General features: G+C 45.4%; 1 protein-coding gene across 1 annotated transcript in view; it reads left to right on the top strand.

Annotated features, from left to right (window-relative positions):
• Positions 1–27,218, top strand: part of Frmpd1 (FERM and PDZ domain containing 1) — a 108,829-nt gene that overhangs the window by 78,746 nt on the left and 2,865 nt on the right. The window contains exons 6-15 of the mRNA XM_008847679.1: positions 2,780–2,887; positions 6,390–6,485; positions 11,372–11,497; positions 13,473–13,592; positions 14,954–15,090; positions 16,318–16,444; positions 16,580–16,675; positions 18,543–18,725; positions 19,543–19,690; positions 23,095–23,907. Coding sequence (XP_008845901.1) covers positions 2,780–2,887; positions 6,390–6,485; positions 11,372–11,497; positions 13,473–13,592; positions 14,954–15,090; positions 16,318–16,444; positions 16,580–16,675; positions 18,543–18,725; positions 19,543–19,690; positions 23,095–23,907 — 1,954 coding nt within the window. The remainder of the gene's footprint in view (positions 1–2,779; positions 2,888–6,389; positions 6,486–11,371; positions 11,498–13,472; positions 13,593–14,953; positions 15,091–16,317; positions 16,445–16,579; positions 16,676–18,542; positions 18,726–19,542; positions 19,691–23,094; positions 23,908–27,218) is intronic.

Raw genomic sequence — 27,218 nt, 5'->3', positions numbered from 1 at the left:
GGCCCTACTGTGTTCCCTTCAGCTCTTGGCAGCCCTGTCCCTCTGCACCCTCTTGCTTCTGTTCTTGAGATTTCCCAGCCTTTGACTCACAGCTTCTTTTGGTCCTCAAGGTTCTTGCGCTGCTATTTTAGATTTCTGGTTTCTTGATCTTTCCTTCCAGTTTCTGATGCTTGAGATCTGATGACATCCTGCAGTTCTGTATCACCCATAAATACTTTCTGTCTTTCACCCAAGGCATTGCTAAGCATCACTGATACTAAGCCAGAGAAGCCTGAATTACTTAGAAAAAAATCAGGGCTATTGGGCTGGGGATGTAGTTGAGTGGTAGATACTTAGTCTAACATGAGCAAGGCCTTGGGTTTGATCCCCAGTACTAGAAAAGGAAAGGAGAAGAGAGGAGAGGATGAAGGAAAAAAGAGGAGAAGAGAGGAGAGGGGAGGGGAGGGGAGGGGAGGGGAGAAGAGAGGAAAGGGAAGGGAAGGGAGAAAAGACAGAACTATTTTGAGTGCAGATCAATCAGCATTGAATCCACCTAATGGCTCTGCATCTGGCCTTCTCCACAGGGGGATTATGGGAGAGATTATCAAATGCTTTGCAAGAATGAAAGAACACTGCTATATCCACAGGACCCTGGCCTGCCAATCTAGAATGCTACCTCCAAAAGAAAAATGAACTTGGTTGGCTCTGGCTTGTTCTTGGTAACTCCGTATTGGTCGTTAGTGATCCCTGTCGACTGTTCTTTGGTCAGCTCTCATCTCTGATTTTACCAAGAATTAATCACAGGCTTACCAGTGTGTGTTTTCTGGAATATTCCATGTTTATTGTGGGAAACTTGATATTTGGCCATCTATAGTCTCTAAAGATCACTTCCTTACTCTGATCTTGGGCAGTGCTGACTGTTAACATATTGTAGTTCTGTGAGCCTCCTAGACTCACCTGAATGAGTCTTGGACTCATTCAAAGCAGGCTATTTTCATCAATAATTTTGGATTCTAACTTCTTTTTTCCTATTTCCTTTATTTCTTCCAATTGGAAAACCAAGAATTTTCACAGGTGTGTCTCTTCCCTTGAAACAGTGCTGTGCTTCCCTCTCTGCTGAAGTTTCTCTCATTGCTGTAACTATTGTGGTTTGAAAGCAAGCTGCATCTTCAAGGTGCTAAATCACAGTTGTATATCCTGTCACATCAAGTAAAATCACAGTCATCTTCTTGCCTTAGAATTTCAGGGTCATTTGTTCATTTCATGTGCTTCCTGGCATCGATGTGTTGAGGTTTAAGTCTATGAGCATTGCTTCCAGCAAGGTCCCATCGTTAATATGTATCGCTTCCTTCAGCTACTCATAGCATGGCTCAGAGCTCCTTCTTAGGCCTCTTACTCATATAGACATTCTAGAGGCTGGCCTTAAAGACCGTCTAGAGTGACCAGGGAAACATGGGATGCGAGGTGGGAAATAGTGTACTGGGCCAGGAAGACTACATCCTGTTGGTCTAGTTCACATAAAAACTACTCACGTACCATAATTTGGCCTGATATGATCTAGTCCAAGGGTTTGCCATACCAACTGATGATGAATTTTCTATGTTTGGAGAGAGTATCACAAGATAAGAGTCAAGAGGGGCCAGTGACGAGCCACAGAGGCCACAGCTCCAGGGAGCCCTGTCTAATCCCACATGGAAAGGCTGAAGTCCAGAGAAGGGAAGGACCAGTCAGAGTCACACAATTATTTTTTAAGGTTTATTTTACTTATGAGCCTGTGTGTACCCCCCCATATGTGTATGTGTGAGATATGCACTTGTATGGGTAAGTATGCATGCCCAAAGGAGAGCATCAAATCAGGATACCTGGCTTATTGCCTGGTGCTGGGATCTGAACTCTGGTCCCCATGATTTCATGATTGCTCAGCAAGTACTCTTAACTGTTGAGCCATCTCTCCAGGCCCTGTTTTGTTTAACACACACACACATACACACACACACACACACACACACACACACACACACGCACACACATGCACACACACTTTTGTTTTCTTTCATATGAATTTTTTGAAGTAGTTCTCACAACTCTTGAGGTAGTAGAACATGGGTTGGAATTCAGGTCTTCTCTTCACAGGCCTGTCCTTTTTGTCTTCAGTATAGTACTGCTATTTTGAAATGTCCAGCTGTTCAGACATGTAAGAACATAATCTATTTTGGAATCCCTAGATTCTGCTAAAAGAAATCTTTAAATGGAAGCCGGGCATGGTAGCACATGCCTTTAATCCCAGCACTTGAGAGGCAGAGACAGATGAATCTCTGTGAGTTCAAGGCCAGCCTGGTCTACATAGTGAGTTCCTGGCCAGCTGGGGCTATAGGGAGACCCTGTCTCAAAAAGACCAAAAGAAAAAAGAAATCTTTAAATGGGATATCCTCCTTTCATGTAGGTTTTAGTTGAATCCACAACAGCTGTCAGATTTTCTTTAAGAAATGAGAAGAGGGCTGGAGAGATGGCTTAGTGGTTAAGAGCACTGACTGCTCTTGCAGAGGACCTGGGCTCAATTCCCAACACCCACATGACAGCTATGAACCGTCCTTAACTCCAGTTCCAGGGGAATCCATAGCCCCCTTCTGACCTCCGTGGCATTGCATGACATGGGTGCACTCACATACATGCAGGCAACACACTCATACACATAAAATAAAAGTGATAAATTAAATTTTTAAAAAAAGGAAAATGAGAAGCTGTGCATGGCTTTTTATGAATGTGTTGTATGAAAGTATGCCATGTTAATATTTTTCAGGGCATCCCCAAATCATCCTTCTTGACTGAAGAGAAGAGGGCCCGGTTAAAGAGCAACCCTGTGAAGGTGCACTTTGCTGAGGAAGTGCTTGTCAGTGGACATAGTCAGGTATGTCAATAGTCAGGAATGGAAGTTGCTCTTGTTGAAGCTGGTGAGTGCTCTTCTAACATGGACACGCCTCCCCAAAACTCTGGAACCCTCAGAGAGGATGCAGGGGGATCACCATGCATTTGCTGGAAGCTTTATGCATCCCCTCCTTCCTGCAGACCATGGACAAGGAGGCTGGTGAGGCTTGGGGTATGGGTGGGATGAGAGAGAAGCCCTGGGTGTAGCAGCTGTCTGTTACTCAGCAACTCCATTTTTCTGCTCACGAAATTCCTACAAATTCTAGTAGTTAACTTCCCATTATGGAAGGTGACATATTGCTAATAGTGATGAATGGTCATTGGGATGGCTTTGTTTTTGAGGAGCTCAGCATCTTACTAAACCTCTATTATGTGCCCCTAAATTTTTTCTGTGCCTAATCTGTAGTCATCACAATATCCTGAAAAGGAGATATTTTAACAAAAGTGGAAGCAGAGGCTTACAGACATTAAGAGAATTAACCGCTAAGATCATAAAGTCAGGAGCCTGGGTCTGCGTGACTTCATTTCTTGTTTTCTTCTACACATGCTGTCTAGTCCTTTTTGATACAGAGAGATCTAAGTTGATGGGAGAAGGTTAGGGGTATGGTGTCAGAACACATATTTTTAAAGGGAAGTGTTAGTCTAGAGAGTGATGGTTTGTTTGTTTATTTATTTATCTAATGTGTATGAGTGTTACACCTGCATGTATATAAATGTACTCATGTTGTGCAGTGCCTCAGGAGGCCAGAAGATGGTGTTGGATCCCCTGGAACTGGAGTTAAGGATGGTTGTTAACTGCCATGAGGGTGCTGGGATTCAAACCCAGGTCTTCTGCAAGAACAGCCAGTGCTCTTAACTGCTGAGCCAACTCTCCAGCCCAATATTGATTTTTTTTTAATGAAGATTGCTGGATAAAAAGTACATTTATGCACAATTTATACAATGGCCTGTTACTGTTGCCATTCTGAATTCACCAATAAATATTAGATTTTTTTTTTTTAACATTCAAGTCAAAACTTCTTGTCATCCAGAGAAATGGGGGGATGGAGTCCATGGCTATTTAAACAAAGGATCCAGCTGACCTGATCCACAAATGCAGAGCCTTTATCTTCTCTCTGTCCTGTTGTTTGTCAGTACATACCCCTAATTAGACCTGAAAGAGAAAGATAATTTTTTTCAGGAAGGGTCCAATTGGAGGCCTGATATATCCATGAGAATAAGCCTGTGATGCTGCCAGTCAGCAATGATTTGAATCTCTGCGTGCCTATGCTTGTGAACATGAACTGAACCTCTTTGCAGATTCAATTAAGATTCGACATGTGTATTTACTTGATCTTAGCCCAAAAGACCAAGAACTGTAGTGTGGTGATGAGCAGTGCGGGGTGAGAACCAGCCCTGAACAGTAATAATGAAGGCACCTCAGGTGTGGACCAGGTCACTTGGACAATCATTTGTTGAAATGGCTGCACTCCCTCATTCACTGGTGTCTGTCATGAAAAGACCAAAGAAGGACAAGTTTTGAGACCCAAACTGGCTACTGAACTGGTTCAAAGTTTTGGTGGGAATGGGCAGTTTAGAAGAACAGGGCTTTCCAAAGACTTGCAAGTTTGGGCTTCAAAGGGAATTTATGAGCATCTCTGCACCAGCCACCCATGGTAGAGACAGCAAAGCCAGTGAGAATTCATCACTGTGACCTGCCTCTTCATCCTCTCAAGCATTTAAAAGATAACTCGGATTAAAGTTTTCCTTCCCCTTGAAAAATGATAAGGCAGCTTTGAGGGCATACATCACTCTAGAAGAATCTAGAAGAAAACCCAGCCTTGGAAATGGGTCTGACTTTGCTCACAGTTAAAGAAATGGAAAGGGAGTTGGGTGTGGTGGTGCACACCTTTAGTCCTAGCACTCAGGGAGGCAGAGGCAGGTGGATCTCTGTGAGTTCAAGGCCAGCCTGGTCTACTTAGTGAGTTTCAGGCCAGCTGGGGCTAGAGGGAGACCCTGTCTCAAGAAAAAAAAACAAAAAAAAAACAAAAAAGAAAATATTACAAAGTGAAGCTGGTAAGCTGCCAGTTCATTAGTAAACAAGTACAAGTTATGATCAGGTACTAACTGGGGGCTTTGTAAAGGAGGTGATAACTTTTGGGAGTTGGAAAAGGGCACAACTTAATGACTCTCATGAAATATAGCTGAGACATCTCACTTCTTTAAATTTAGAATATAAAGAAATTTAAATGTAAGAAACCCATATACTAAATGAAATCTATAGTATTTTAAATAGCTAAAAAATAGAAAATGCTAAATGTCTAGAATAGAGGACTGGTTATATTAGTTCTAATATTTCAATTCAATAGAATATTTTAAAGCTTTTGAAATTATAAATGTTAAGCCTACATAAAAATTACATCTGTATTGGCTTTAAACATAGAAAATATGTATTGGATTAAAAAAAGAATATCTATTTTTTGCAGCTCTCTAAAATCTATGTACAAATGTAGATAAAAATTGGAAGAAACCTTAAAAGACAGTAAATTTTATTTATTGTTTTTATTTTATGTGTATGTGTGTATTACCTGCATGTAGGTAAGTGCACCCACGTCATGCAGTGCCCATGGAGGTCAGAAGAGGCTGTCGGATCCCCTGGAACTGGAGTTACGGACAGTTGTTAGCTGCCATGTGGGTGCTGGGATTTGAACCCGGGTCTTCTGCAAGAACAATCAATGTTCTTAACTGCTGAGCCATCTCTCCAGCCCCTTGGCTGTATTTTTTTAATAAACCATTTTGTTGTTGTTTTTGAGACAGGGTCTTTCTGTAGCCCCAGCTGGCCCAGAACTATGTAGACCAGGCTGGCCTCCATCTCACAGAGATCCACCCGCCTCTGCCTCTCAAGTGCTGGATTAAAGGTGTGTGCCATCACACTCGGCTTTATAAACCTTTTTCGATCACAAATTATAGCAGACCAAGGAAAAATTCCCACATGGGAAATACAAAGTAAGATTTCTAAACACCTAGAGGCAGAGAAGCTGAGGTGGCAACAGGGGAGCAGTTGGAAATCTCTCATCCTGGTTGAGTATGAATTGATATCGGAGTGTGACTGTATCCCCTTTCCTACAAAAATGAAAATACTGTGGCTTAAAAAAAAAAGTTAAACCGAGCCATGATATTGTATTACTTAGAAGACATTTACATTTAGAAGACTCTGGATTCTCACCTGGAAAATGCTTCCTGTGATTTGAGAAAAAGATAATCAACTTCTTTATCCAGCTGAGCTTTCTACCTGGACTCCCCATAGAGACACATGCTGGGAGTAGTTCTGTTTCAGATCCTGGGAACTTGAGAACTTCTCACTGGTTGTAGAGGATGTCAGTCCTAGAGACCCATTTTACCTTCAGCTACACCCAGTGGTTACTTTTTAATGAGAGCAGATGTGGCAGATCCAGGAACAGGAAGAGCAGCGTGTCAGGGACACAACATGTTCTTGTATTTTCCAGGGGAACTCTCTGCTGTGTATGCCCAATGTGCTCAAGGTATACTTGGAGAATGGACAGACCAAAGCTTTCAAGTTTGAGGCAAACACAACTGTGAAGGTACTAAGCATAAACTTGAACCTTTCTTTCTCAGGAGATGATATTGGCTCAAAGGACCCCCAGACTCTTTGCCCTCTATCTGCCTTCGGTGGTCCCATACCTACCTGTGCCCACCACAGTCTGAATACTGTGACAAGATAAGCGCTGTGTTACCTCAGGTAGTTCATGGCCACCCAGTAAGATGCTGTTTTTATCACTTCCTGGAGGGGAGAGAATTAGGACTCAGAGAGGCAAAGTGGCTTGTCCAAGGTCATTTTGTACCTCCTAAGCCTTCACTCTTAACCACCACGCTTCTCTGCCCCTTGTCTGTGCTTCCACCTACGAAGTAAACTGTACCCCTAAGGGTGGCCATTTTAGTTACTAGAGTAACTTAAAATACATACTCTAATGCTGAATAAACTCCTCACTTGAGGTGCTCTGAGGGGTTACTGAGCCGAATAAAGGACTGCAGGAGCATACAGTCGAGTTGAGGGAGGGTGTGCATTCCAGAAACTCCCAGTAGTCCAGGGCAGGATGAATGAAACTATAAAAGGCTAGATAAGGATGCTCCACCCAGTGCACATCTCCCCCATGCCAGCACCACATCTGTCAATGCAAGGGAAGGATGCTGCACCTGAGTTCAGCTGTGAAGGGTGATTTCAACAAGGGCAGACAAGGGATGGGGCAGTTTGAGGATGAGGTATACAGCAGTCCAAGGGAGTCACATGAACCAGTGCAGAGAGCAGGAAGACAGCCATTGTCCAGTGAATAGTGAGGGAAGCATGCAGCAAGACTGCTTTCTGAGGGGAAGCAAAGGGAGTGGCCATACAGGGCCTCCAGTGCCTGCCAGCACTATCCATAGACAGAGAGATGCTTCTGATAGTTCTTGAACAAAGGAAGAAGAGGTGTCAGAGTGAGGTCACGGTGAGGAAGCCAACCATGCATTTTGTTAAAACATTCAAAACCATGGAAGGAGCTGGAGAGATGGTTCGGTGGTTAAGAACACTGGTTGCTCTTGCAGAGGGCCCAAGTTTGGTTCCCAGCACCCACATGGCAGTCAACAACTGTCTATAACTCCAGTCCAGGGGATTCAAAGCCCTCTTCTGGCTTCTGTGGGCATCGAATGTCATGAGTGCACTTATATACATGTAGGCAAAACACACGCATAAAATAAAAATAAATAAATCTAAAATGTATTTAAAAACCATGGAGGATTAGATATGGAGCCTTCAGGGTCTGAGGATAGAACAGGTGCTGGTGGGGTGATGCTATTATAGGTTATAGGCAGTAGCCAAGACACATACACATATGTGCACACGTGCACATGTATATATGCACACAAGGGCCACACCTAATATTTCTATCTGGAAACTTCCTTTGGCAATTCCCCACACTGCTCCAAATGTCCTGCCCTGTTCCTTCCTTAGTGAAACTTAGGAGAAGCCAGAGAAAGCCCTTTGGAACCCAGGAAGCGCCAAGCCCAGAGGAGAAACAGGAGAAGTGGATGTGTTTCATTCATTCACTCTGCTGGGAACTTCCTGGTATACACTCTGATTTAATGTCTCAATAACCTTGTGAGGTGACTGACCAGTGTTGGCCCCACTTTGCTGGTAGGAAATGGGCCCAAGAGGTCTCCAACTTGCCACAGTCTGTTGACATATAACTGACTTCAAGCATGCGGTTTCTAAACTGGATTGGAGCTTACCTCTTCTCTGTTATTCTGCTTTGAATGGAAGTTTTACAAGTGAATTAGGCAGGGTTCTACTTCCGTCATCTTTGATCAAGGTGGAGTGGAATGGAGGGTAGATTAAGTTCAAGTGAGTCCTCACTGGCAGCCAAAAATACCTTGAGAGGATTTACAGTAAAAGTTCGTATCACAGAGGAACTAAGAAGACAGAGTTAGGACAGCGAACAAAGACTTAGCAGTATAATATTGGCTAATCTTACTTATCTGTAGCAGTCAAATTTTATAAAGCAAATCTTTTAGCTCTTTTTAATAGGGAAAGTGGTGGAGATAAACAAATCCTGCCAGGAAAAAAAGGGAAAGCCACTTCAACTCAGCAGGGACTTCCCTTTCCCTCTCCCTTCACAAAGGAAGAAAGCTCTTGCATCAGAAAATCTTCTTCTTGGGGCAAGATGTAGCTCAGTTGGTAGAGTTCCTGCCTAGCTTGCATGAAGCCCTGACTTCAGTCTCCAGCACCAAGCCTATAACCCCAGCACTCAAGAGGTAGAGGTGGAGGTGGAGGCAGGAGGATCAGAAGTTCATGATTATCTTTGGCTACATATCAAGTTTGAGGTCAGTCTGGACTACATGAGACCCTAACTAACCCCCCCCCCCAAAAAAAAACCTCAAAACAAAAACAACCTTTCTCCAGATTAAAGAAAATGTCATTTAAAACATTGAATGTTGGGTTAGTCATTTCTGTGTCACTTGACTTCTGCTGATACAGAAATCATTTGCTCAGGGTCACCTTCTTAGCTGGGGTAACAATAAGGTACTGTGGACTTAGGACCATGAAAGGTAGACAGAAGTGATGTGGTTCAGGGTCAGGGGAGAGACTAGAGCTTCCAGGTGGGTGGAAAGGAAGGGTTTCCAGGAAATGATGGACAGCGTAGCAGATGTGGAAAGATGGACAGGCTTTTGACAGCAGTGGATTGGGGATGGCGTGGAATGCCTCTAGGCATGGGGAAAACACCAACAAAGACCTAGAGAGGGGCAAGTTTGCCACATGTTTGAGATTTGAGAGCAGGGTGCATTGGCAAAAGTACCAGAAGATAGAGTGGGAAGCTAGGTATGGTGGTAAACAGCTGTAGTCCTCAAAAGGCTGAGGCAGGAAGATCTTGATTTTGAGGTCACCCTGGGCTACAGAGTAAGACCGTTTCTTTCCTTTCGTTTGTCTGTTTGTTTTGGGATAGGGTCTCACTGAAAGCCCAGCAGGCCTGGAACTCCTTATTTAGAACAAGCCGACCTTGGTTTCAGAGATCTGCTGCCTCTGCCTCCTGAGTGCTTGGATTAAAGGTGTGTGCCACCATACCCAGCTTCCTTCTTTTTTAAAAAAGAGTTTATTTTTATTATTTTAAATTATGGATATTTGTTTTTGTGGGGATATACATGTGCATGCGGGTGCCCCCGGAGACCAGAGGCATTGGAACTCTCAGCAACTAGAGTTACAGCAGTTATGAGCCACCCAATGTGGGTACTAGGAACTGAACTCAGGTCCACTGGCAGAATAGAACGTGCCCTTAATTGTTGAGCCATCTCTCCATCTGCATCATCTCTCCAGCCCAGACACTAAAAGAAAAAAAGATAAAGTGGAAGGGAGTGGGTTGGGTTAGCACTTGATGCTTCAGTGTTTATTAAACTGTGTTTGGATTTTGGCCAGTTGAATGCTGGGGAACCACCGAATGTTCTTGAGCAAGGGAGGACCTGACAGATAGAAGCTCAGCCAAGTTGCTCTAGGTCAGCATTCAGCAAATTTTTTCTGGTAAAAGGCCAGATAGCAAATGTTTTAGGTTTCGTGGATTGTCGGGACTCTGTTGTAGTTACTCAACTTTGCCTTCATAGTGACTGGCAGGGCTTTGTTCCCATGAAACTTTAATGACAAAAATCAGCAGTAGACTGAATTTGTCACATGGGATGTGGTTTGCCAAACTGGTCTGGATATAAGGTGGAGGATTTCTGAGTGGCAGGAGGGTCCATCGGAGACCACTCTGCTAAGACAGGAGAAACATATGGGCTCAAGGCAAGGTAGGCGTGAGAGAAAGGACAGGCAGAGTCAAGAGGCAGGTTTGCCAGACAGTCAATAACCAATAATATGGGCCAGCAAGTTGGCTCAGTGGACATGGGTACTTGCCGCCAAACCCAACTACCTGAGTGCAATCCCTAGGATCCACATGGTGGAAGGAGAGGATGGATTCATGCATGTCATCTTCTGACTGCCTCAAGTGCGCTATGGCATGTGAGCACCCACACATATACACACATGCACATGAAATGAGTGAATAATATTTAACAAAAAATTTTAAATCAATATTTCAGTTTTCAGAAAATTCAGCAGTTGGCCTGCAGTAATAAAAGAGTAAAAGTCCATATTTCACAATTGTATAGTTGAGAGAAAGAAGCTTTCCATCACATTGAGCACAATGCCTGGCACACAGTAGGTGCAGAATTAATGCTGTTGAGTTGCAGAAGCAGATAGTCTCTTCAGGACTTAGTCACTGGTTAGTTATGGAGGTGATAGGACCAAGTCACATTTCGATATAATGACCATGCAAGGCCTCTCTGAAGAGGCAACATGTGAGCTGAAACTTGGGAGAGAAACAGTCTTATGAAGAGTAATGGGAAAAGAGTATATCAGAAGGAACTGCATGTGTGAGTGACTGAGGCATTCATGATGACAGAGGGCCACTGGAGGGAAAGAGAAGTGCAGCCTGGCAGCCATTGTGCCAAAGCACAGCATTAGCTAGCATTCCTTCCTGTCAGCTGCCCTGATAATATAGGCATCCTTAGCCTCCATTTCACAGAGGAAGAAATTAAAGTCAATTTCTTCTAGTCACATGTAGGATAGTTAGTGGGAGTCTGTCTAGGAAATGGTGATGGTATAGCCTGGCAACTCCAGAGAGATTATGGATCCACAGACCCTGAGAAAAGAGACAGAAGTCTCCCCTGAGTGGCTTCAACCTTCCAAGAAAAGCAAGAGAGATTGGTGCTGTGGGTGGTGCAGGAGCCTGGGGAGGAGAACAGTGGGGCAGGGCTTTGAGGGCCCACCATGAGAACTGGAGTCCTGTGTGCATTAGCAGTGGACCCTGCAGCTCCAGCTTCTCCTTCCCAGATGTTCTGGGGGAGTGCTGAGAAGGCCAGGGAAGTCCTCTTGCTTATCAGGTAACCCCTCTGCCTTTGCTGCCAGGACATCATCCTCACTGTGAAGGAGAAGCTGTCCATCCGAAGTATTGAATACTTTGCACTGGCCCTAGAGGAGCAGTACAGCATCTCCCGCCTGCATCTGCTGCATGAGGAGGAGCTCATCCAGCAGGTAGGAGAACCCACCCCAGGCTCCAGGGAGGCCTGGATAGCAGGCCAGGTCCTCAGCTACCTTTGGAGCCAGAGCTCAGTGCACACACAAGTTGAATGCACTTGTACTCTCTCAGCCTGGGGATGACAGGGTGAGATTCAAGTCTGATCTGTATCTGATCCTATGAGGTAGGCAGGGGCATGGCTCCAAGATGCTCATCTCATAGATGTGGAGATAGAGGCTAAGAGAAGTCAGGTGATTTTCCCTAGCCACATGGCTGATAGAGTCCCAGTTTTTTGCTTCCACCTTGTTCTGGTTTTTTCTCCATTGCTGTGACAAAACACTCTGACCACTACCAACTTGGGGAAGAAAGGGTTTATTTAGCTTACATCTCCCAGGTCATAGTTCATCAGGGAGCCCAAGGTAGGAGCTCAGGGCAGGAACCTGGAAGCAGGAGCTGGAGCACAGGCCATGGAGGAATGCTGCTTACTGGCTTGCTCCCCTAGCCCCTGCTCAGTCTGCTTTCTTATGCAACACAGGACCCCCTGCCCAGGGGTGGCACCACCCACAGTGGGCTGGGCTCTCCCACATCACTCATCAAAAAGATGCCCCTCAGATATGGCCACAGGCCAGTTCAATAGAGACAGTCCCCCAGTTGAGGCTCCCTCAACCGAGGTGTGTCAAGCTGACACTAAAGCTATCCAGCACACACCTCTGCTGAACTTTCCTGGCACCTGCTGCCTCATAGATGCTAGGGGAGGGGCATTGGTTGCTGTGTCCCAGACCCTTTTTGTGGTACTAGCCCCACTGAATTGACCCCAGATGATAGGAAAGGCCAAACAGCCAATCTGCCTGTGCCACCCACTCATTCAGACATTCAGGAAGTTGTATTGACTTTTAAAGTCAAGCACAGGTCACTTTAACAAATCATTGTAAGGTGTGGACTATAGAAAGATCAGTAGATGTTCAACAGTTGGAAAAGGGACAGGCAGGAAAGCCACTCAGCCTTCCTCATCTCAAAGGAGTTATGACCCTATCGCTCACCTAATGAAAGATTTGCTTCTTGCAAACTCTTTATAAGCGTTTGCATTTGCATTTGGAAATACAATCAAATTAAATCCCCCAAAATCATTTTTTAAAAAGTGAGGTGGGCCAGGTATGGTGGCATTTAATCCCAGCATTTAATCCCAGCACTCAGGAGGCAGAGGCAGGTGGGTCTCTGTGAGATTGAGAGGCCAGCCTAGTCTATATAGTAAGTTCCAGGCCAGCTAGTGCTACAGAGAGACTCTGTCTCAAAAACAAAAATAAACAAAGAAGAGGGAGTGAGGCACAGAACGGTATACAGACTACATTCTTATATGCGGGAAATCTAGACTTTTGTATATTACTTATTTTTCTCATGACTGTGGTAAAATACCTGGCTGGAGCAACTTCATGGAGAATAAGTTTAGTTTTGGCTCAGAGTTCAAGAGATACAATGCATCATGGGGTGGGGGTGGCATAAGGCAGCTGGTCACATTGTGGTGGCAGACAGGAAGCAGCAAGACTTTAAACAGAAGCAGAGCCAGGATGTGCCTCAGGGCCCTGTCCCAAAGACCCATTCCTTCCAGACAGGTCTCACCTTCTAAAAGCTCCACAGTCTCCCAAGAAAGCCCTGCCAGGCCAGGACCAGGAGTTTAAACGTGAGGCTGTGGGGGAAATTTCATATTCAAGACATAAAGTGTGTGTTCCTAGACTGTCTCTGGAAGGGCATGTAAGAGACTGGAAAGGGGTTTTCTTTGACTGGGGGAACTGGGAGGTGGATGTGTGGGAACCATCACCCCTTTGAATCTTGCACATTTTATACCCATGGGAAAGAAAGTCAGGCTAAGAGGGAAAGTCTGTGCTGTCTAGGGAAAGGCTAAAATAGAATTGGGGCACCTCTGTCATTCTTGTTCCCTTGTGAAGCTGTTTTGTAGAAACTGTGAGGTCTCAATATCTTCTTTACCCCTGGCAGGTGGTGGAAAGGGAAGAATCACATGACTCCCGCTGCCTCTTCAGGGTATGTTTTGTTCCCAAAGACCCCCTGGATCTCCTGAAAGAAGACCCAGTGGCCTTTGAATACCTCTACCTGCAGGTGACTGGGCTGTGCTTCCTGAAATGACGTTGTCTTCAAAGATACTCATTGGGTTATTCTGAGTTTGTAGCAGTTAAGCATCTTTCTGGAAGGGATTGTCTTTTCCTGGAGGCCAGTGTGTCTGCTTATCCCTTCCAATTCCCTTTCCAGCTACCCAGTTGATGTAATAGGAGCTTTACAATGCAGTAATCAAATGCAGGCTTAGTCCTCAATGTAGATGATGTATTTTTCTAATGCTGTTAAGGGCGGTTACAGTTTCAGTTTTATTGCAGGAAGGGGCTTTAGTGCTGCAGAGCCTCGTGTTAGAGATGATGTAACTAAGTCTTGGAAAGATCTTATGTCTGGGGTCCCCACTTAGTGGAAAAGCCAAAACCTGATTTCTCGACTCCCATCCTAGTCTTCCCTTCTACTTCCTCGGGTGAGAGTAATTTTGCCATTTCTCTTTTGATGCAAAGAATCATTTGGAAGGTGACACCATTTTACAGAATGGGCAACTCAGATTTAGGGGGTTGACTAGCCCAAGTCTTACAGAAATAGTACCAGGAAATAATAATACTCGTAACACCATTAATGTGTTGTATTTACATTTCATGAAACCATGAGCCCATTTTTTTAAAAAATATTGCTTGCATGTATGTGAGTGCACCTGTGTCATGCAATGCCCTCAGAAGAGGGCATCAGATTCCCCTGGAACTGGTGTTAAGGACGGTTCGTAGCCACCATGTGGGTGCTGGGAATCGAGCCTGGGTCCTCTGCAAGAACAGTCAGTGTTCTTAACCGCTGAGCTATCTCTCCAGCCCCACTGTGAGCCTTATACCTACATTCTTGTGTGTTATCTTTTTTAAAAAATATATTTTATTTAATATTTTTATTTTATGTGTATGCATGTATTGCCTGCACGTAGGTAAGTGCACCCGTGTCATGCAGTGCCTGCAGAGGACAAAAGAGGCTGTCGGATCCCCTGGAACTGGAGTTACGGGGATCCTAAGCTAAGAATAAGGAGAAACTGGGATCTTAGGACTTAAAACCAGTTAGCTACCATGTGGGTGCTGGGATTCGAACCTGGGTCTTCTGCAAAAACAGTCAGTGTTCTTAACCACTGAGCCATCTCTCCAGCCCTGTGTGTTATCTTTTATAAACCTCACAAGAATCTTGTAGTGTAGAACAGATCATATGCATTTAGCAATGGAAGGCCTTAGTGCACAGAGAGTCCTGTGCACCTTAACCAAGGTCACACAGCCAAGAACTGTCAGAGCCAGGCCTCAAAGCTGAATGCTGGCCCTGCTACCTTTCACCTGAAAGAATTAGGGGTACAGTGTGTGTTCTCTTGTTGCCCAACTGCTCTGTCTGATCTCTTCTAGAGCTGCAGCGATGTGCTCCAGGAGCGCTTTGCTGTGGAGATGAAGTGTAGCTCCGCACTGCGGCTCGCAGCCCTGCACATCCAGGAGCGGATCTATGCCTGTGCCCAACCACAGAAGATCTCTTTGAAGTACATAGAGTGAGTGCCGGGTGACAGCAGCTGTGTCACATTTGTGACTGCTGGCCCCTGGCCAGGACGGCCAGACTTCACAGAAAGCTGATATTCATTCTCCCACCCATCTGTCCTTGTCTTTCTATCCCCTTCCCCCTACCCAGCCTGGCTCCCCCAGATGTCAGAGCTGGCTGCTCCCTCTGGGCAGAAGCCAATTCCATATGCAATGACACCACCCCCACTTCCCCCCCCCCCCTGCCCCCCCCCCACTCTTAGAAATTTCCAGGCCCTGGGAGTTTGTCTTAGGCAGTCTGTTGACAACTTCTAAGAGTAGGGATGTCTTAGAAAGCAATTCTTTCTAGAGACATGGACCAGTTCCTGTGGCATTTTCCCACCCTACTGGGGAGGTTTCAAGTCCTAAAATCCCAGTGTCTCCTTATTCTTAGCTTAGAATGCCTCTGAGTGATAACATTCAAGTGTTCTAAGCCCTCCCCATGTCTCATCTCTGTCTTGCCTGGGCATCAAAATCATATGAGTATATCAGATCCTTTGTCTAGCCCCTGGGGTACTAAGTCAAAGTCTAGGGTGGAGAGTCTGAGCCTCCTGTAGTTGTAGCAAGTTTAGGGGGCTCCTGAGGCTTCTGGGATAACAACATTCTAAAGCCTAACCTGGGGATTCATAGGTGTTCTTTATTGCCCGGAAAGAGTGCTTAGGCTGTAAATGTATCTCAGTGGTAGAGCACTTGACTAGTGTGTGCAAGGCCCTGGGTTTGTTGTTCTCTATCATGCATATATGTATGATAATGCCATATATTTTGTTGCTAAAATGACTGAGAACTTCTGCTCTGATTAGTGAAATAGCACACCACACCAAGAGTAATCTGTTTCCAGTGGGGTGCTAAATGGCTGTGGTGATGTTTGTGGAATATGTGTGATTTGTGTGTATGACAGAGACACACCCCCCCCTAGCTGTCTGTCTGTCTGTCTGTCTGTCTGTCTGACTGCCTATCTATCTATCATCTATCTACCTATCTGTATCTCTACCTTTTTCTCTGTGTCTATCTCCATCTCTCTTCCTCCCACTAGAGAAAGTAACTTATGACTGCTGCATTATGGGAACTCTAGGTCTGAATTAAAGTAACTTATGACTGCTGCATCATGGGAACTCTAGATCTGAATTAAATGGCATTTTGCTCTTCGTTAGCATCTGTACACTGTAAACATGAGCCTCCCTCTCTCCTCTGTCTCACTGCAGGAAAGACTGGGGAATAGAGAACTTTATATCTCCAACTTTACTCCGAAACATGAAAGGCAAGGATATCAAGAAAGCCATTAGTTTCCACATGAAGAGGAACCAGAATTTGCTGGAACCCCGACAGAAGGTTAGGCAGCCGTAGCCTCTGCTGACCCACCCAGCCCTCTGTTGTGAAGTCTTGGGGAAAACATTTTGAATATTGCATGGATTTTAGGCAAGTAAATAACCCTGATTTCAACAATCTTTTTTTTTTCTATTGAAGCAACTTATTTCTGCTGCTCAGCTACGCTTAAATTATCTACAGATCCTTGGTGAACTCAAGACGTATGGTGGAAAAATCTTTAATGCTACTCTAATGGTACGTATCAGACAACTATGCTTATGCGGGTCCTTGGAGGTTCTCTGCAGATCTGAATACCTATCAGCCTAACATGCCTGAGGACTTTGCTATGTCCTTGAATTTATTTCCAAAAGTAAATATTATACCATTGACAAGTATTTATGAGACCCTGACTTGGGGTTAGCCTTGTGGAAGATGCTGGGAGAGGCAGAGCTGAATTAGTTGGGACTTTTGTCCTCACGGATAAAACAAGCTACCCCACAAGACAAAGCCAAGTCACAAGGCACACCGATAGCCACTGCTGGAGGGTGATAAGACAGATGGCACCATTGCTAACTTAGGTTGGGTCCAGGAAGAGAAGGCTCTCAGAAGATTGTGGGGAACTTGACTAGAGAATGGAGAAAAGGTACCAGGGTGAGGTGTATTGTAAAGCAGTGCACTTGGGAGCTCTGGGTACATGAGCAGAGAGGGAAACAGAGTGATGACTGTTAGACAGACTGTCAGGCTGGGCCCTGATGGTTCAGAAGGAAGAATTGAGGTGTGGGTCTAAGGCAAGAGAAGCTGAATAGCCCTCTGTCCTGAGCCCATTCTTCTTCCTACTTCCTTTGTGGAGCCTCGGTCTAGTGTATGTGCTTCTCAGCCATCAGTGTCCATGGGTTAAGGGTCTCTCTCCCACCATGCAGCCAGCCCCAGAACTTCCCAGCACAGAGCCAGTTAACTAGTAGGTATTTATTTTAATAGTAACAATACTGCTTTGGGAGATTTGATGCACCCTCAGTTATTTTCAGTGATAGGTCCATTTAATCAGACTGTTGGCCTCACAGCATAGGTAGAAAAAGAGTTTGGGGGAGTTAGAGGAATGGAAAAAAATTGACAGAATCTTTGTATAAGGAGGAGGCTCCAAAGTGGGAAAGAGACCAGATCACAGAATAGGGTTTGAAGGGACTGGGAAAACTTCCAGTGTTTCCAAGGACTATTACCTTCCCTCCTGAGCCTGCCTTTACCTTTCCTGTCTCAGGAAAGAACTGGGGCTGGGAAAGGCAGCTAGCTACACAGATGACTCAGGGTGCTGGCTTGGTTACAAATATACATTAATACAGACTCTACTGTCAGATAACATATAGAAATAATTAAAATAAGGTATTCCTAATGTTCTCAGAGTCATACAGGAGAAGTGGTATGGGACCAGCAGGGAGAAAATGGGCTATTCTGGCTTGAGGAGGCCGAGCCTTTCCCTATCAGTAGGATTTTTGTTGTTGTTGTTGTTGTTGTTGTTGTTGTTGTTGTTGTTATTGTTTGTTTTATTGAGACAGGGTCTTGAGTAGTCCAGGCTGGCCTTGAACTTGCTATGCACCTGAGGGTACCCTTGAATTCACCCCCCTCTCTGTACCTCCTAACTGCTGGGATTAGGTAGTGCTACTAATGCTGGTGGGAGTAGGTTTCATAGGAACATCTAAGGAAGGGTCAGGATTCCAATAAGGATGACAGGGATAAGATTCCAAGAGAGGGGCGTAGCACGAACTCAGGCAGATAGGTGGAAAAGCACAAATTGTGGCTAGGGAACAGGGAACAGTCCTCTATTGGAAAGGTTTATAGGAGATAGGTTTATTTTTCATTAATTAGTCACGGATGGGTCCCATGCTGATCAGGAGTTCCATGGAATGGTGGTGAAGAACTAAAGAAGGAAACAAGACTGTAGAGCAAGAAGCCAGGCATGGCACATACTGTAATCCCAGTACTCAGGAGGCTGAGGCAGGAGGATCACAAGTTTGAGGCCAGCCTGGATACACAGCAAGATCAGAGAGTTTACAGAGAGGGGCATCATGTGCAATGTAGTTCCACTAGCTTGTGAATAGAAACTAATTTCCCTTCCACTCTGCTGCAGTTACAGGATAGAGAATCCTACATTGCCCTTCTAATTGGAGCCAAGTATGGGATTAGCCAGATTATCAATAGTAAGCTCAACATCATGTCCACATTGGCAGAGTTTGCCAACATCAGCCGCATAGAGCTGACAGAAGAGTCTGAGAAAGTGAGCATGGTCAAAGTGTATCTCCAGGACATTAAGGTAACACATGGAGAACAGACTCCAAATCTGGTTTCTGGGGCTTGGGGCTAAGTTATTCTGGGGGTTTTATATGAGCTTTGAGTGATAATAAAGCCCATTGTTCAATATGTATTTACAAGGATCTGCTTCAAATGGAAGGTGATGAGCAGGCTGCGTTATCCTGAGAGGGTCCTGCAAAGCTTTTGTTCTGTTTGTCGAGTCATGTGCTTTTTTGATGAAAAGTTTTGGACCCAAAGTTTGCTGGGTTCAGAAAGGTAGATGAGACCATCAGAGAGCCTCGCCAAGTACATGGGCCCAGAATGGCTGCTCAGGAGTTTTGAGCGTTGGGGGTTAAGATGGCTAAGTAGCTCAGGGTAAATAAAAGCCCTGCGTTTATCGTTCCCTCACCCAATATGCTAAAGAACGGTGCTGTACTTTTATCATCCTTCCCTTCACTTTCTACTTCTTCCTGCTCCTTTCCCTTTGGTGGATCAGGTCTTGAAGGGGCCGCATTGTCTGAATGAGCAGGGTGGGTGGGATGGGTAGGGTGTGGGGCTGGCGTAGAGGAAAGAGCAAAAGGAGGTAGTGTATGGATTTGATGAGAGACACTGTGCGTGTGTGAGGATATGCATGTGTGTGTGTGTGCCTGTGTGTGCACGCATAGATGTATATGTGCTTGCATGTTTGGTCACTTAGTACCTTATAGATGAGACTCTGGGACCCTTTTGGGCCAGTCTGTGGACCATGTCTGAATTTACTTGGAATCTCTCTTTGGACCCACAAGGCCTTGTTGTGTCTTGGCCCGCTGTGAACAGAAAAGTTCTGGTTTCCTTCATAGGTTCTGACGTTGTTACTGGAGTCCAGCAGTGCAAAAGACCTGGCCTGCTTGATTGCTGGGTACTACAGGCTGTTTGTCGACCCAGTTAATTCTGTTTTCCTCTGGTCTGGAAGTAGACAGCAAATTCACCGAGTGTCTGCTGAAGAAGGTGAGGTGCTCAGTCTTCCCCTAGTAAGTACAGGCCAATTTCCCTGACCTCATAGGTAAGGGCAGCCTAAAGGGAACTTTGACTTGGGTAAGAAGTATTTCTCCAATAATTTCCAATTGAACAGGTGGTCTTTCCTAAATAATAGAAAAACCTTCTTTGTACCTGGAATTCTCCTAACACCAAGGAATACTCTTGAAGTCTCTGATACCCTGAAGCATTTCCTAAACTCATTTCTAAAATCTGCATCTTATTTCCTAAGAAAAAGAGATGACACTTGCGTTTTCAGAAAGCAGATGACCTGGTTCTCTTCCAGGCCTTTGTATTTGTGTTACTCACATTTCTGTTGCTGTGATAAAAAGCAACTTATAGAAAGAAGACTTTATTTAGTTTATGGTTCTAGAGGGATTAGAGTCTGTTATGATGGGGAAGCGTGGCAATGGAGGTGGCCAGAGCAAAAAGCTGAGTGCTCCCATCTCCAAGCACGTGCAGGAAGCAGAGAGGGCAAGCTGAAGTGGGGCAAGGCTATGAACTCTCAAAGCCACCCCCAAAGACATGCTTCCTCCAGCAAGGACATACTTCCCAAACTTCCCAAACAGCAACACCAACTGGGACCAAGTATTCAAATACTTGGAACCTATGGTGAACATTCTCATTCGAACCACCACAGAACTTTCGCATTCTCTTGAATTATGACAGAAATGTTCAGTCTTACATGTTTAGAAGTAAGAGGTACCTGGAGACAAAAGAGATGTGAAATCATAACATGCTATGAATGAAGAAGTGGAGGACAGGGGAGACAAACAGGTTCCCTGGCAGCTTCCAACTGCCATGAGGCTTTTGTTGGGCTGTTTTATTGATGTAGCATTTTGCCTGGGGTGTGCTGATAAATGTTTAATAACTGTCTCTGCGGGGGGGGGGTGGAAACCCTGACTTGAAACAATTGCCTAATTCTGTTGAATAAACACTCTTACCATCACTACCATTCCAAGCTACCAATATAATGTCCCTAAATGTGGAGGTGGAAAGAGGTGCTCAATAGCTTACCATTAGATAATGTTTCTTCCATATGAGTGAAATAGATGAAGATCAGCTCAAGAGACGAGACAGCAGTAGACTAAAATGCAGTCATCCTTGTTATATGTGCAGCCACAAGGGGTTGGTTCCCAAACCCTCTGTGGTTACCAAAACCCACACATGTTCAAGTCCTTTCTATAAAATAGTTTAGAATGTCTACGTAACCTACATGCATAAAATTTCTTTCTTTTTCCTTCCTTCCTTCTTTTCCTTCTTTCTTTCTTTATTGGTCTTTTGAGATAGGGTCTCCCTATAGCCCCAGCTGGCCTGGAACTCGCTGCTACGTAACCTACATGCATAAAATTTCTTTCTTTTTCCTTCCTTCCTTCTTTCTTTCTTTATTGGTCTTTTGAGACAGGGTCTCCCTATAGCCCCAGCTGGCCTGGAACTCGCTTAAGACCAGGCTGGCCTTACAGAGATCTACCTGCCTCTGCCTCCCAAGTGCTGGGATTAAAGGTGTACACCACCACGCCCATCTTCTCACATATATTTTAACTAATATATTGCCTAAGCCCATCCACGTCAACGCCATGTATGTGTTCCCTGCAGAGATAGTAATAGTTGTGCTTTCAGATTCGAGTGAGTGCATTTATTAAGTATATTAACAAGCAAAAGTAAAAGAACAAAATAGCAAGCAGCAGGCAACAGCAGAACATCAGATCAGGCATTTACATCATCACATGGAATAGTGTAGAAGTGATAGGAACAGTTAGCTGGAGTCCCTGATTGACAAAGAGGGTCCCAGGCAGAATGTCTTCTCTGCAGATGAGCTTCAGACTTCTCTTTCCCAATACCAGGTTTTTGTACCATGGGATAAACAATAGTAATCTCATTTGGAAATGGTTTCCCTTCTGGCTAGTCTCAAAGACACAATGTTGTTAATAGTCTTAGTGGTCTACTGGTCTCCTTTCTCTGTATAACATAGCCAGGGGGCCAGCCTGCCCTGGGACAGGTAGTTTTAGAGGATACTTAAAATAAACATGCTTGAGTCTGAGGCAAGGGAACCCATCTCTTATTCTCAGAGTCAGCTCTCAACAAGCACAAACAGCACATGACAGCTAACCAATATAATTTATGGTATAGTCAAATGCTCTACCACTGACCCGTACCCCCATAATTTATATTACAGTATATCTTTGTTATACTGTGTGTATTCAGAAAGAAAAGCTTGTGCATTTAGGTGCATTTTTTCCCTCTAAATATTTTCAATCTGTGACTGCTTGAATCCATGGGTATATCCTACAGATACGGAGGGCCTGTAGTTAGGAAAGGATGAGGAGCTTTGGGTATATTTCTTTTGCCTTTGCTAAGCATTTCTAAATGAGGAGTTGCTTAGAATCTGGTCATGGAGACAGCACAGAGTGAGAAGGGCTGCCATAGGACAGGTGACAGTGGTCAGAGACAGTGTTCTAGAGGTTGGTCCCTGAAGAACATCCTAGAACTACCCAGGTTAAAAAAAGAGAGAGAGAGAGAGAGAGAGAGAGAGAGAGAGAGAGAGAGAGAAGAAGCATGACCCAGGAGCAAGGTTGGAGAGGGCTGCAGAAGGCAGCCATGTTGTTGGGGTAGGGATAAGCCATACTGTAAGGGGTGTGACAAAGGTGCTTGGTGAGGAATCAGAACCACAGTGTGAGATGAACCGATTATGAGAGAGGGGACAGGGCCTTTCTGTGAGAGGAACAGCAAGGCCACACTGAGAATCTTTGCCCCTCATAAAGGAGCTTGAGCTCTTCCCTGTAGGAAGAGGATGTCAGGGAAGAGATCATGTAGTATACAGAGAAACATTTTAGAAAATCACCCTACAGGCTAATAAGACAGGAATAGGAAATCCAGCCCGAAGTTGCCTCCCTCCACCGTGAACTCATCCCTGGTACCTGCAGCTAAATGAGTCTCTACTGTTCTAAAAGGCCCATAGCAGCAATGGGTCTCCAAGGCCAGGGTTCAGAACGGTGCCATCTAGCAGCCTCAGACCCGACTCCTCACAGATTGATGAGGAGTAGGCCAAGGATCTGTTTTGCATTTTACATTTGATTCCCCATATTGATTTTGATGTTCGGGCAGGATAGGGATAGTATTTGAGGAATGGTTTAATTCACAAGAAAGACCTAACTGATTACTCACCACTTTTCTATGGATAGATAGGTCTTCTTGCTCTACCTAGGAGGTGAATTAATCCCATCTCTTTAGATTGCTCAGACAGATGGGGGACAGGCAGCCTAATGGTGTGGTGTCTTTGGGTTCTGCATCAGTTGATCCAGGATGGCAGAAGCAGGAAGACACACAGGTCAGTCCTGGATGCTGGTCTGTAACCTTCATTGTCCCATGTGTTACAGGCTATGAGTCCAGGGCCTGCAGTGACTCAGAGGAGTCCTCCGAAGTGGACTGTATACTGGAGCCCCTCTCTGACCGACGCTTGGTGAAGCTGGGACTCTGCAGACCATTTGTTAGAGAGGAGCAGCCTCCTGGTGACAGCTCCTTACCTGAAGTGACCAGGAGGGGTTCAAGCACTTGCGGAGCCAGTAGCACTACGGACAGTGCTGAGTCTGAGGCATCTGACTCAGCCAATACTGAGAGTCGGGGCTGCAGGACCAGTGGCTCCAGTGAGTCCATGGATGCCCTAGAAGAGGATGACTTAGATGCCTGCTCCTCCAGCAGGTCCAGCTTCTTCCACTTTGGCTCTCCAGGCTTCTCAGACGGTCTTGTTTCCAACAGCCAAGAGGAAAAGAACAGGATCGAGACTAGCAGTTTTTTATGTCTGCTAGACCTGGCCCAGAATGCCAACCCTCAGTGCCAGAAGACAGAGTGTCCCCAGGGTCTTGCTCCCGAGGCCTGCAGCTGGGGACCAGAACTGAGCATGGGTAGGTTGGACCCCAGATTATATGAGAGTAGCCAGACTGACTATTATAACCTGTGCTCCAGTGTCTCCCCAGCCAGCCACCTGAGTGACAGTTCAGAAAGCACAGCTTCCAGGCAGGGGGCCACACCTCCGCCATGGGGCCAGCACGGATGGGTGGAGGCTCAGCCCAGCTCTACACTGGAAGCTCTGGCTTTGCACCCACTGCCACCACTGGCCTTTGAAGATGGCAGCTCAGATGAGGAATACTATGATGCAGCTGACAAACTAACACCCCCAGACACCCTCTCAGGTGAGCCTTCACCCCATCCCAGTAGGTCTGTATCCTGGGCAGGTGGCTAGCTCTTAAGGACACAGGGCTAGATGAATGAATGGAGCAACATGAATAAAACAGGGTGTTGTCCACTCTTGAGGCTGACCTGGATTCCATGAACCAAATTGTAAGCAACATGGCCTCAAGTCAGGGCTGCAAGGGCGGTTTGGAGAACTGTGGGTAAGGGGAGATGAGGGGGATTCATCTCACTATACAAGCCAGAAAAGCTTCCCAGTAAAGGTGCCATATGGTCTGGGCCCTGATGACTGGACAGAACCCACAAAATGGAAAGGGGCATCACAGGAGTGCCCAGTAAAGGGAGTGGCTATGCCATTGTGGACCCTGAAGGTTCTTGAAATCAGGCCTCGAGGCAACAAGAATCTAACTGATGGGCCATTGATGGTGTTGATGGCCTTTTGGGACTCCAAGGGACCCTGACATCAGAAGGCAAGGGATCTATTGTCTGTGTTTATAACAGGATGGAGATATATTCCCTCCCCCAACAAAGAGTACCAAGTCTCTAATCTATAGTACATAATACCCTGTCTCAAAACTAAACAGACAAAAAAGCAATGTAAAGTCTTTCCACACAGAAAGACTTCCCAAGCCAACCAGAAAACCTTGCAAGACATATAACACATGTATGTATATACACACACATATGCTCGCTCACACTCTCTTAACATACTCTGAAGTAAAATCACATGGAGTCATTGACAGTGACCTCCTAAGAGCTGGGAGAGGAGGTACTGTTCTTTCCTTTCTGTTTCAGCCTTTCCTGTTCCTCTCTGATCCTGCCCTCCTGTGGTTTCTTTTGCCCTTGGGAGAAAGGCCAACTCCTGAGTGGACGCAGTGAGGCTGTCTGTGTCATGGCCCCTGCCTTCCTCTCTTCTCTCCCTCTCCTTATCCCTCTCCCTTTTCCTTTCCCCGCTCCCTGCATCTCAGCAGGCCTTTGTACCTTCTTCCCTGGTCCTTAGCTGCTGGTGCTCATCATCTGTTGGGTCTCAATGAAGGTTCCGTTCCCCAGAGAGCATTTCCCAGGTTTCCCCGACTAGCACAGGCCACCTACCTCAGTCACAGGTTCTTTCAGCACTCTTGGCTGTTCCTGCTTGTCCCTTGGTACTGCCTACAGTTACACATTTACTTGGATGGTTGTGTGGGGCCTGTGTTTCTTGCTCCTCTGTGTCCCCAGCATATAACACCTGGCCATTGTTGCTAAATGACTGGGAAAACTGACTGCTGTCTACCTTGACTTCGTTTTTTTTTTTTGTTTGGGATTGTTTGGTATTTTTTGAGATGGCTTCTCATGTAGTCCTGGCTGGCCTCAAACTCACTATGTAGGCAAAGATAGCTTTCAACTTTGGGTCCTCCTGCCTCCACTCCAATTGCCAGGATGACAGGTGTGTACCACCATTCAGTTTTACCCTGTGTTCAGTAACTATATCTGCAGGGAAAGAAATAGCAATGAGAAGATTGCATTATACCCCCAAGAACCTTGCCACTGCCCTCCTATGCCCTCCCCTACCACCAGTCCTTCCCTGCTGAGCTAGCCCTGTGTCTGGAGGGGGATGAGAAGTGTGGCTGAGACTGGCAGGCGGTCTTTTATGGTGGCCTCATTAGGAACTTAGGTCCATTACTAGACACTCTCATTCACAGGGAGGGGGCCAGTGTGATGCTAAACAGAGAGCCTATAACTGAGACCCTTGTACCTGAACAGAGTCCTATGATCAGTGGGTATAGGTAGCTGAGGCACTATCTCCCAAACATAGCTAAGCATCAGAATCACCCAAAGAACCTTGTTTAAAGTCTGTCAGTTCCTCCGTGTTAAACTGTGATTCTGACTCCAGAGGTCTGGGAGATGGCCTAGGATTCAATGAGATTTTCAGTACTTGTGCAAACAGGAATGTTTGGTCTGAGTGCACAAGCCTCTGATTTCCTGCTAATTTGTGATCCTGGTGCCCTCTGCCTAATTCCCAAGACTTCTTCACATGCTGCTTCTCCTGAGAAAGATCATCCCAGCATGGGCAAAACCCTCATGAGAGCCACTGGGGGTTGAGGCCCCTGTTTGTGCAAAGAAAGCTCCCTCATAATCCTGACATAGGACATGAGAATTACAACCAAAACAGTAGCAGCTATGGGCTTGAGTTAATGTCGTCATGAAGAAAGGCCTAGAAGGACTAAGAGCTTATAGAGTGCCAGCAAGTCCCAAGACCTGGATTCAAACATGGATAGCAACCAGGCCAGGATTCTGGGTAGTAGGATTCCCCCACTGTATTATTAAGGGCTTTGTGGCTGGAAAGAATGGGCTCTACTTACTGTTGTTGTTGTTGTTGTTGTTGTTGTTGTTATTTGGGCTACAGTCTTGATATGTAACCCAGGCTGGCTATGAACCCACTGTGTAGCTCAGGCTAGCCTTAAACTTGCAGGGCCTCCTCAGTGCTGGGATTCTAGCCACACCTGACTTTGGGTTTTGTTGTTGTTGTTGGTTTAAGATTTATTTTATGTGTATGAGTATTTGCCTACATATGTGTATGGGTACCATGTGTGTGCTTCAGAGGTCAGAAGAGGGAGTCAGGTTCCCTGGAACTGGAGTTACAGGTGGTTGTGAGCTGCCATGTAAATGCTGGGAACCAAACCCAGGTCCTCTTTTTTATTTTTAAATCAATGTATTAGAGATTGAAATTCTGGAGAATTTATAGCTGACTATCTGGGGTGTGAATCTGATCACTTCAGATAATATATGGAGTCACCTTTAATAGTTCTAGGGTGTGAGTGTAGCTTGAGTGCTAGAATACTTGCCCAGCATACATAGTGTCCTGGGTTTGATCTCCACCGGAGTGTAACCACTGGGGATATGTCATCCCCTGAAATGAAGTTTGAGGTGCTCTGACTAAAAGACAATAAATGGATCTCAGGTAATCAACATAAAAAATGTCTAGTATCAGGGCTGGAGAGGTGACTCAGCAGATAAGAGCACTGGCTGCTATTGCAGAAGACCCAGGTTAGGTTCCCAGCACCAACCTGGTGGCTAACAACCATCTGTAACTCCAGGTCCAGGAGATCCAATGCCCTCTTCTGGCTTCTGTGGGTACTGCATGACATGGGTACACTAACATACATGTAGACAATATACTCACACACATAAAATGTCTACTATAATTATTTTCCCCATCTTTCAGATGAGGAGACTAGGAAAAGGAAAATTTAACTTGTCCAAGATTATACAGCCTAGCCAGGACATAATCTAGGCAAGCCCAAGTGCTGGGCACAAGCTCTGAACAACTCTCTCT

The sequence above is a fragment of the Nannospalax galili genome, unplaced genomic scaffold (genome assembly GCF_000622305.1).
Source record: "Nannospalax galili isolate Female #2095 unplaced genomic scaffold, S.galili_v1.0 scaffold263, whole genome shotgun sequence".
In the NCBI taxonomy this organism is placed as follows: Eukaryota; Metazoa; Chordata; class Mammalia; order Rodentia; family Spalacidae; genus Nannospalax; species Nannospalax galili.
This window is presented reverse-complemented; position numbering and strand designations above follow the sequence as displayed.